This window comes from Phlebotomus papatasi, chromosome 3 (assembly GCF_024763615.1).
Source record: "Phlebotomus papatasi isolate M1 chromosome 3, Ppap_2.1, whole genome shotgun sequence".
NCBI lineage: Eukaryota > Metazoa > Arthropoda > Insecta > Diptera > Psychodidae > Phlebotomus > Phlebotomus papatasi.
In genome coordinates this window covers 55,498,208-55,510,280 of record NC_077224.1, presented here as the reverse complement: position 1 = coordinate 55,510,280, position 12,073 = coordinate 55,498,208, and the positions used below count along the sequence as shown (strand labels likewise).

Genomic DNA, 12,073 nt, shown 5'->3' with positions numbered 1-12,073 from the left:
ATGTCTGGGGTTTAACGGGTTGACGCTATAGGAATTGTACCGTGAATTAGCAAGAAGAAATTTGAATGATCGAGTTTTCGCATATTTCTAAATGAAGCTTGGCCGTACAGTAGTTTAATTAAATCCACAATTGTTTTGTCTACCTAAATTGTTTTTTTTTGTACGATAATCCGGTGTTCGTCGGGTGGAAGCGGACTAGCCCAAAATAATAGTCTTTTCTTCCCAGAGCTTTCGATGCATTACGCACCTTCTTCAGTCTCTTCTAGGAAGAAAAGATTTTTATTCTGGGCTAGACCGCTTCCACGCGATGAACACCGGATTATCATTTAAAAATTGATTATACTTCGGTTCTCCTCATTTTTATCTAAATTCCATTATGTTAAAACCTAGTTTCCTTCAGAAATATGTAAAAGAATCACACACAGAAAAATTTTGACTCTAAATTTAAGAATATATAAGATCCTGGGAACTTAAATTGGACGTGAATCCCCGAGGCGTTTAAGTTTAGAAGCTCTGAGTGAAAGAAATGGGCTAGAATCCCTAGCTCTTTCAAGTTAAGAGATCGGGAACATGAGTTCAGCATTAAAAAATGGCTACAGATTAGCAAATTGCAACTAAAACTAAATGATCAAGGATTTAGAATTAGGGCATTGGCATTCATTGGATGGGATTTGAAATTAAATTCCTGGGTGTTTCTGTTTAAGAATTTTCCATTTTTCTGTGTGCGTATATCAATGTAGCTCCACAGCTCAAAGTAGCCCTACCTTCCGCTATGTTTGTGAATTCCTTCTCGAGAGGTACGAAATACTCGTAAATCATATAAGCCACAAACAAGTTGGTAATTTATAATTTTTCACAAATATTGTTCATAACATGATCAATTATTTAGCATATTTTTTCTGCTTGTACAAACAATTGTTCGTACATTTTTGGTATCTGACAAAACTTTACGAACAAATGATAAAATTTTACGTATATTTTTTGGTGTGTTTACGAACATTTACAAACAAATACTTAAAAAAAACAAAAAATGATTGTCAAGTGATTATTTAACAAACAATATTTGTTATAAAATTGCTAGCTTTCACAAACTTTTTAGAGGGTGTAAGATTTACGAGTATTTCGTAAGTCACTAAGAGGAATTCACAAAAATTTACGAACAATTTAAACACATATTTTTTTCTGTGTAGTGGGCATCTTATGCTTGTATATTTTTCCACAGTTTGTAGTAAAAATTTTATGTCAATTAAGATAATAGCTCTTACGGATCCGTTGAGATGTATTTGTTGGGATCTAAAGTGCAGATTCAGTAGAAATTGATTTAAGAAGCCAATTAGAGGGTTGTGCATTTGACGTACCTGAAATTGAAAAGGAATAAAAAATTACTACTTAATCCAATGGAAAGCTTTAAATATTTACTAATCTACTCTTTCTGTATAATATTACATTCTCACGTTTAGAATTGCAACTTCTTGAGCAAATTTCTCACACGAAAGTGTACTTTAGCAATTGTTAGAAATTTTGCAGTGAAGAGAAATGCATATAAAATGACCAATTTAAATTAATTTCAGTGTCCATTTCTCCTATTGAAGAGGGGTTGTGAGTGTTTGTGAACAAAATAGCTGAGGTCGGCAATAAAAAGTCCACGATTAGCAATTATTAAGCAAAATGCATGCAAGCACTTTAACCTCTTCTTCGCGAATGGTTCTTTTGATCATTCGTGGCATAAGGAATGTGTTTGAGTGTATTTGAGAGACTTAAACGAGTGGCTGCTTAAAGTACATTAAATGTTCATATAATATCCAAAAGGAGCAATGAGTGGAAAGAAAGAGAGAATAGAATTGAAAATAATAATAAAATTGTGAGGAAAACACAAAAAAAACGAGAAGTCCGCGAAGGAAGAGACTATGGGGGGAGAACAAGTACAAAAGATGGGAATGAGAATTAAACACAAGACCCAACACCTGTAATTCGATATAAAAGACCGACTCTTGGGTTTTATAACGATCGAGGAGCATCAGAGAGTCTCTTCCTCCGATGCACGTATAGATGGATGGTTTGGCATCGGGGAAGAAAAGCACTCTCAAGTAATAATTATACACCACTCATCGGCCAATGGAGTTTTTGTTGACTGTAACATAAATGTTAGATTTGATTCTTTTTCCTCTCTCTTTCACACACACATTACATATTGTATGTATATAGCATAAGCACACACACTTTGTGGATAAAAAAGAACAGTCTCTCAAATACATTGATTCGCGATACAAAGTAAAACAAGCTCTCATCTGTTGATTCATGTGTGATGCTCCAACAGATTCTTTTTCTTCCTGCCATCTTCACGTGGAAGATTCTTTTCCTTTCTTTCCAACTTTTATTGCCCAACTTCAATATACTTGAGCATCACAGAGGTAATAAAGAAACTTGCAGAACGTTAAAGATCCTGTAAGTGCAATTTTTTTCAAATTATAATAAACTCTTACAGTTACTAATTTGAAAGACTTACTTTAAGACTAAAAAGGTTCTACATTATAAAAAAAAATTAAAGAAATTGGTCTCAGGAAGCAATACCAATGATAATTTAATAATATTGGAATTCGCTTGATCTCATACTGGTATTAATATGTTTAAATATTTAAGATTGATTGGAACACCGATTTAAGGACGATTGGAACACCGGTGTCCCATAAACAAAATAATTTTTCCTGACTACCTTAAGTTATTTTTTTTTATGTCTGTACATAATTGTAAAGTAGAAGGTTGAAGGAATCTATAATATTTTTTGCAAGTCTCTAGCTATTTGCTATGTAGTAAACATTTAAGCTCAAAAATTGCGAATTTTTAAATTCTCAAATTCAAAGTTGATTTTATTTATTTTTTGTACTTCTAATTTTTTTCAAGCAAAACCTTTTCGGCAATAAAAACTACAATACTCATACGTAATATTTTTCATTAAAGCGAAAAATATTATTCATTGGTATTGTTAGAAAAATTACTTAAATTTTTGGTCTATTTTTGTTCCTATGTTTCATAGAAGCACAAAATACACCCAATCAGACTCTGTTGGACTTTCCAAGGTTAGATGTAAAACTTATCATTGATTATGTTTCTCAGTTTAATTTTTATTGTTGATTTTCAGTCCGTAAAAAGTGTCTCGTCGTTAAAGGGTTAAAGGATTGGATTTCATCACATTATGGTATTTAATTTTGGAGTCTTGTCTCTTCCAAGAATGATTTGTACATCATTTTGGGATTGATAGTATATTATTGCAATGTGGGATTGGCTTTGAACACATTTAGGATCGAGCCTAATCTATGCAGAGATTAATTTTTAAATTCTACTGATCATATTGTAGGATTTTTAGTACATTCTGGACGACTAGTAATATATTGCCAGAGTGGTTTGCACAACATTCTGGGATTGATATTATGACTTATCATATTGTGGGATTTATTTTTTTAAGTTTAAGGAAATTAATCAATTACATTTCGCAATCATTCTACTACTAATCGTTATGTAATTTTATGATTTATCGGTTCTTAACCGATTAGAACCGACTCATAAACCGATTTTAAGATCGCTGAAAATAGCTGAGGAATAATGGAATCAATTTTTGGACAAAAAATCGTTATCGGTTCATATAATTGGTTCATTACCGATTCGTAACTGATTGGAACTGGTTCAGAGTTGTTAGAAAATCCAAAACCGTTCCAATGAACGCAAACTTATTTCATTCGATTGAGAAATACGGTCTCTAGAGTATTTCTTTTTTAACTTTTGACCTTGAAATCCCGTTATTTGGAATGAATCAACGGAATTTTCGTATATGAATGAAATGTCTACCTAGGCTACCCCTAAAACATATCGAATATAGAATTTATATAGAATATAAATTGAACTCCTACTATAAAAAAATCTCATAGATTAAAAATCTATTTATGAAATTTTTTATACTCAATAGATGTTTCGTTACCAAAACCAAGACGAACTTTTATCGATCACCACACCAAATCAACCGAAACTGTTCATAAGATCAAAATCAATCGTGACGGTGTGTGATTTGGTGAAGAAGGTCCTCCAATTGGAAAGTATATCATGTTCCTATAAGAGATGATCCACCAAGAAGACAGCCATGAGGTGATTGTGTTGACAAAAGTATTTCAGAGAAAGACGAAAGAGAAAAATGTCCACACATTGAGAAATAATTAATTAAGAAGCGTTAAAGTGTAACAATTAAAATTCCAAGCGATGTCTGAAAATTTGATCACGATCCAATCATCACAATTACACTCAACATGGGATTGAATCAATAAAAAAAGGGGAAGATGGAGAAGATGAAAAAGAATCACTCTCAGAGACATGCTTCAACTATTTTTGCCGATGATGGCATTAGTAGCTGACCAACATTGTTTACTAAAGAGATTCTTGACTCTCTTTTAAGTGAATTTATTTACATTTCCTCTGATTGAGTATAAGGAAGTAACAAGAAACATTGAAGCCAAACACAGAAATAGTCAAATTCTGTGAGAAAGGCCAATTTTGCCAGCTGATTGAGAAAGATCGATGAATTGAGCTAACCTCACAAATGACTTTGTCAAATTTTCAATTAACTATCTTTGGTACGGAAGAAAATACAAAAAAGTCTGAGAAGAGATGGTATGAAAAAAAATCCCATGCGTGGTCAAGCACTTTATCTTCTTGCAAGCATATTCTACCATGTCTCTAATTTACTGTAAAAGTCACATCCATGTTGTGTCTTAATCAATCTCTGCTGCACTTTACTTCTGCCCCAACACAAGCCATTTCCTACGATTCTACTGAACGCAATAGCTTGGGTATTTGTTCTTATTGTTGCAAGATATTACCAGCGATATTAAATAAATTCAATGTGTCTTTTTTGCCCCATGAGCTTTCACAGAATTGCACTCATTCACTCATGGAATGCACTTCAATGTACTCTTCCCTTTTGCTTATTGAGAACCAGCCCTTTTTTCCACAAAAGAATCTTAAGACAATGCCAATTCACTGCGGGCGGCATAATTAAGGCATCGCGGAGAAGAGATTGTCAATTGCTTTGGTGTGGGATAAATTAATCAATCAAAAATTGCATTTTGTCATAAACAGTTTCTAACAACTTTTAACGCTTTAAATTTTCGAAAAAATCGTTGGATTATCTTAAGCTCTTCATCGAAATTTTAACACTATTCTTTATTATTTTAAAAGATCCTATCACTAATTAATTTATTCCTAGATTTTTGGTAAGGTCTACAAGGTTAGTAAGTCAATATATTTATTTAAACAACTTAGAAAATCTTTCGATTATACCGCAGGTGCGACTGACTTTCACACCTTCCTGGTTCGTAAACTTTACTTCTAGAACTTCAGGATGGTTTTTACCGGTCCGATCTACCATATTTGATCGGGACAACCGGTCTTAAATAATAGAATTAAAGAAAAGTTTACGAACAGGAAACTTAGGGGACAAGATTAAGATTAAGATTTGTCTATGGGTCGGTTATATTCCTTTCGGAACCGCTGCACCCAGGCTACTTATTTGGGCCCATTATGCACTTCCTATTCTCCTGTTCTATCTTAACCCCCGAGGCCGTAAACCTGCTCTATATATCACGATGCTCTGTGTGTATTCTGATATACATAGTACCGCTTTTATTTATATCGCGGTATAGACCAGCCTCGGTTTGTGGATCTGGGCAGTGAATGTATATTTGTATTCGACTGAACTCTGCATGTCGACTACTGCACTTACGTCTGCACTTACGGTAGTAGTGGAAATGTGAAATATTATTTTAGACCGTAACAAACTTTTGATCGATGAAAAATATCATATTATTTTTAAAAATTAATTTTATTAATAAATAATAAAAATTATTTTTATCCAAATCCATAATTATGAAAAGTAATTAACATAGAATGTAAATTAATAAAAAAAACTTTTTTAAATTTACAATGAATTTATAAAGCCTCTTTCACTAGAAATGGACACCGGTTTAATCTGGCTAATTTTAGTTAAATTAAGTGCTAATCTTTATTGTTAACGGTACGTGAAGTTTTCAAATGAAATAATTACCTATTTCGTGAACAAAAAGGGTTTTTCTGAAGTTTCTGCAAATGCTTCAAAAGGAAACCCCGGAAATATGATTTTTTTTTGGAGAGATTTTCTTATTGTTTAGATGTGAAAGGATAAAAGACCAGGAATAAAAACAAATCCTGCACTCAGGAACAACTCAACAAGGTTTTGGAAGCCTTTCGTCGCGGTTTCACTTAAACTGTTTGTCTCCAATTAGAAATTTCCCTTGTCTTCATTTGGATTAATTTGTTTCCAATAGAAGCATTTTACGCTCGCGTATTTTTCTTGTATTTAAGAAGTTTTCAAATTATATCTAAAGAATTTTCACTGAACAGTAACATTCTAGAAGAGTCGAGGACCAAATTTATGTAATTTTCTTCAGAAAAAATATGAACTTAATGTGTTGAATCTTCTGTCAAATTTAAATCGTCTGAAAATGGTTTTGAATTAGGACATTTATCCTAATCCTTTAGTTTTTCAAGTGTATGCACATGCACTCTTCGGAACATATTTTATTACTATTATTTTTTCAGTTACTTTGGTTTTAAATAAAACACGAATTTTATGTAAAAAAAAATTAAAAAAAAACTTTTTTAGTATGTAGATAATAAGATATGTTTCTACAATTCCATAACCTAAAAAAAAACTTTGTTTCTCATTAATTATATGGGATAGACTTCTTTCTTTACAAGATGCAACCGATGTTAAATCTTGCAAATTCTCATTTCAGGGACATTCTCCTTATTAGCCATAAGCTAAAGCATAAGAAGGCCATTCTGATCCATATTCTTCATCATATTTCTTGTAAATTATATCAATAAAGATATTAGCAACAGTGTTTCTCTCCATTCGTCTTCTTCGCATTCGCTATTTCATTTTTGTGAATTTTTCTTAAGACAGCAATAAATGCTACATTATATATCAATGATTTATTGTTCTGCAGGGACTTTTAAGTGCATGGCTTCTTTTTTTTCATATCCACCTCAGGTGCTCCATCTTATTCTTTTACCTATTATATGGATCACAAGTTGTGTGGAGAGAGAAATATTGCACGAACACGGATATTTCTCTGCCTTTCAGCACTTGCTCAAATAAAAGCCACATCCTTATCGATTTGAGATTAGGGAAACATATTCAAGTGTCTCTATATCTTACTGTGGCTCTTGCACCTTTGTTTTTTTTTTTTAAATTCCCCACATGGAATCCGTAGGAGAATAACTCTTAATGCAATTTTTGGGGCGTCCAAGAGATATTCATTTTGCCTTTTGGGCGAGAGATCGTGCCTTTTGTGCTGTTCTCTGTTCTGATTTTTTTTTTGGCACTGGCAAAATTAATCACTACTAATTAATCTCCATACTTTCTCATAAGTGCAGTGTGGGAGCTCTATTTGGCTCCGTTAACATCGTGCTCCTTCTTTTATTGCCAAAGTTGAACTAAAGTGAAAAAGCAAAAAAAAACTGAAGTTCAACGAAATCATGGTTGATTTGGAATTAGTGTAGCATGGTGGATAATCGTTTTATATGAAATTAGAATTTATTTTAAATGTTTAAAAATACATTCCAAAAAATTATTTACCAATTTACAGAATAGTGTTGTTGTGATATTTAAAAACGCTCACGAATAGTCTAGCATCTTAAACTTAAATAAACATAAACAAGTCTTTGTTGCTTAATATGTTTTTCTAAAACCATATTTTTTCTGCTTATTTGAAATAAATTCTCACTCGAACAACCATAGCAATATTTTGCATGCACGACAAGAAAAGGAACTTCTTTAAATTTTTTAGAAATGTAAGAAGAAAGTGCGTTAATTTTCCAATTTATGTGGACTTTATTTCATGTATAAATGGTGTAAGATAAACCATAGTTTTAGAGAATATTTTAATATTATACGAATTTTATTTGTGATGAATAAAGCATGAAATATTCCCAAAAAAAACTATGCAAACCATTATTGTAAGGAGATCTCGACATTCTGGCAGATCTAGAACAAGGTGGGTGAATCAAATTCAGGATCTTAAGATCATCGATTAGAGGTCTTGAGTATAAATTACCATTATATAATCCTTTATTGACAAATTTTACAAGTTAATAAATATTCTCGATGATCAGCCCAAGTCTATTTAGGCCCAAAAAGAATAAGATTATATTTCAAATTAAAATTAAACAGTGTCATATCAAACAATTTTATTAATTAAGACGGATTTTGAAAAATCTGTGATTTAATTAACTATTTTTAAAAGTTTCAATTCTTAGTAATCAACTTTGATTTCTTGACAAATATCAGCATTAATCATAAAGTTCTATTCCTGGTTAATTTGTATTAAGACCTCTGTACATTGAGCAGTGTTTGATAAAATTTGCCATTTTGGAGAAAATCGTTGCACTCTGGTAGGAAGAAATTTCAAAAAAGAAATTGCTTTTAATATACAGAGGTCTTAAAATCTTCCGTAACTTTCGTAACAAAACATTCTTGAATGGTAATTGAGGTGCATGAATCATCCTCATTCTCACTGACCAAATTATTCAATTTCATACAGAAGAATGTTTAATGTTTTTCATTTTACTAACTGGATTTTGAAGCAGAAGAAATTCTCAAAGAGTCACAAATCTTATTCTCAATTGCCCTATATTTCACCACTATAAATCATATTTCTAGTCATATGAGGATCACGCAAAATCTGTGTACTTTCATCATCCTAATGAACAACCCTTTTGCCATTAACTTAACCCTATTCGTGCAAAGGGTCTCGATCAATATGAACAGAGCGTGGGCTCGGGCTATTTGTGTCAGATCATCAAGTGTATAAGATGCGGCCAGAAAAACCAACATATGCAACAATGTTGCTCTTTGTTGGGGAACTTCAGTCAATTCCACGTTGGATTATTTATTGAGTCTAGAAGTCTGTGAGGTGCAAATGTTGCATATGATCGTGCTATTCCGCGACAATTTACGTTATGAATAAATTTTTAATTGTTAACCATTGCATATGGTAGTGGCGGTGACAGTAATGTGTGAGTAATGACTATTGGTGATCATTTAGAGGCATTCTCTTGGGCGCAATTGCTGACGATGGCAATCAATTATGGGTTATACTGGTGGATGGATAATTTCCATAATTTCTTCAGCATGTTAGCTGGTAATGGGGACTGTTTCTGCCTCAAATCCAATTTGACTGTCGATTAGTTTACCACGGCAATTGATCGATGATGATTCTGTTTGCCCGCAAGAAACAGAGAAATCCCATCGCGGGTTTTTCATCTTCCCCAACTTTGTGCCAACCGAAAAGTACCCAAAGGAAGGAGATGACTTGTGGAAATGGCCCATTGCCTGGCATTCCATCATCAATTTGAGCAACTACCACAAAATCGCCTTTTGTCTTATTAGCATCGACTTTCTTATTTGTTTGTTTCTTGATTAATATGTACACATCTTCTTGGGCCTTTTTGTCTTCAACATCCCCTCCTGACTTCTTCGGCGGACTCTTCTTCTTTGGCATCTTTTTTTTAACATGTATCCCACCACCTCAACAGGTAATGATCTCTCGTCTCTCCCAATAGTCACCGCAATCAAAGCAAATCATCTCTCCATTAGTATAAAAGCTTTTTACCGGCGACCCACTGAAATTATATACCACCACCGCCGACAATTTGTTTGACTTCAGACCACAAGTTCATGTGCCTCACAGAAGCCAAATGGAGATGGTTAAGGTCGAAAAGAATACAAAAAATCACATTTTTACCAACTAATTCCACCCATCAAGCCACTTCTTTGTCTTCAATCCCAGCAAATCCAAGGAAATTGTCTCTGTCTTTGGGAAAAATTATCAGACAATCCAATTTAGGAATTCCACAGAAATTTTTCATGGGTAATTTCACTGTTAATGCCCATCATCCTGAAAGACTAACCACCGAGCCACCCAAGAAATTAATAATCAATTTTTATATAAAAAATAATAATAATTTAGAAGAGAGGAACGCGTGAGTCTAGAAAAAAAAACCATTGAAATTCAAATGTGACTAATTTTTTAGTAAACACTTTCTTGTTGGATGATTCTTAGCTAGAATCATACTGGCTTTTTCATCTTTTGCCGAATTTCTTCACCTTCCATATTCACACCTTTTTCACACTCCATTTTCACCATTCTTCTTTCGCCAAAACATCAGGCAATTGTGACGCATTATTTGAGTAATATTTCTCCTGATGAAATAAAATTTCAGAATAAGCTCACGTGAGAATTTGGCAGATTCTGAAGATTTACTAATGGCCTCTACACACTAGAAAAATTTATGCCCATATTGAAGAGGTTTTCCTATACAAGCGTACGGAATTTGCTTCAATATGGACATAAATTTCACTAGTGTGTAGGGACCATAACATTCATTGGAAAATATTTGGTATAAATAAAAAAAATGATTGCGAATGTTAGGTTTATAGATTTTGAAATAAAACCAAATTCATTTAAAAATATTTATCAAATTTTGCGCTGGACATTACGTTTGCGAGTAATGAAGTTTGACTCAGAATGACTAAGGGCCTTGACAGACTTAAGGATTAGCCGAGAGACGGCTTAGTGTAATTATATTCGAAATAATGGTTAAACCACATTTCTATCATTTTCCACTAAGCCATCTCTCGGCTTAAGTCCTAAGTGTGTCAAGGAACTAATGTCCTGGTCACACTTACGACTAAAGTCCAGAGACGACTAAGCTCAGTTATATCCAAGTCAGTTCCTCTGACACACTACAAACGAGGCTTAAAATTTTCTGGCACTCATGAAACATAACTTTCGTGGGTTTTATGCAGATATTTCTACTGAAATGCACTACTAATCCTTTGAAAATGAAACTACTTTTAAATTTACTTCAAAATTCACGTATAACAACAAGAATTATTCACTAGAATCGCCAAAATTAGCTTAAGTCGCGAGTTAGCTTCCACCTCACAAATAATTGTAATTAACAATAATTATTGCACGTATACTGAGACATGATATTACAAATAGTTTAATTTTCAGAGGAGTATTAGTGCATTTCAGTAGAAATATCTGCATAAAAACCCACGAAAGTTATGTTTTGTGGATACCAGTGCGCTAATTCTCATTTGTAGTGTGTCATGAACTGACTTGGCTATGAACTAGCTTAGTCGTCACTGGACTTTAGTCGTAAGTGTGTCTAGGGCATAAGGAAGCTTTCACTAAATTCTGTAAGAATCTCTTTCTTTAACATCAACAACAAGAGTATGAATTTTACTTTTTACTCATATTATCATTAAGAAAATAATTTAGAAATATTTATTCTCGTGAAATAATTGAGTTACTTTACGTTATGTAATGGTTTCTGTTTCTACACATTGATTGGGAGACTTTTACAATAAAATAAAATGTAGCATTATGGAGTAAATTGTTGGAGAATTACCGGCCAATCGAAAAAGATTTACTAAAAAATTTAATGCATAGGGAAAGCGCGTTACCATCAGACAACTCAAGCTTCGAACGATTCATTTTTTTTAGTATGTTTTTAGTGATTTTTACCCATTATAATATTATATTTTAATAGCTTGACAAATGCCTCCCATTTTCTGAAAAGAACCATGGATTAAATCCATTAAGAACATAGAAAAATATTGAGTCATCTGAAGCTTGAGTTGTAATTATGCGTATTTGCAAGAAGAGAGCTTTAAACAAATTTAAAAAAAACAACAATTAGAAAACAAAACGAATGTTTAAACTAACTTGAGTTCGAGAGCTTGTATTATAAAACTAAATAAACAATAGAATTTTTAAAATAAGGATTTATATTTATAATAATATTTTTTTACTTAAGAAAAATACTAAAAAAATTAAAATAATTATCTGAACAAATTTTCTACTAAAAATATTTGAAAATTATTTTTCTAAATTTTATTTGATTTAAATTTGTATAATAGATTTGTAAATTAACGAAAAATTAGGAGTTAAATTTTTGTACAAAAATTTATAAGCAA

The 12,073-nt window shown here is 32.4% G+C and overlaps 1 protein-coding gene across 1 annotated transcript in view; it reads right to left on the bottom strand.

Annotated features, from left to right (window-relative positions):
• Positions 1-9,587, bottom strand: part of LOC129806726 (protein dachsous) — a 113,353-nt gene extending 103,766 nt beyond the window's left edge. The window contains exon 1 of the mRNA XM_055855498.1: positions 9,280-9,587. Coding sequence (XP_055711473.1) covers positions 9,280-9,587 — 308 coding nt within the window. The remainder of the gene's footprint in view (positions 1-9,279) is intronic.
• Between the last annotated feature and the right edge of the window lie 2,486 nt (positions 9,588-12,073).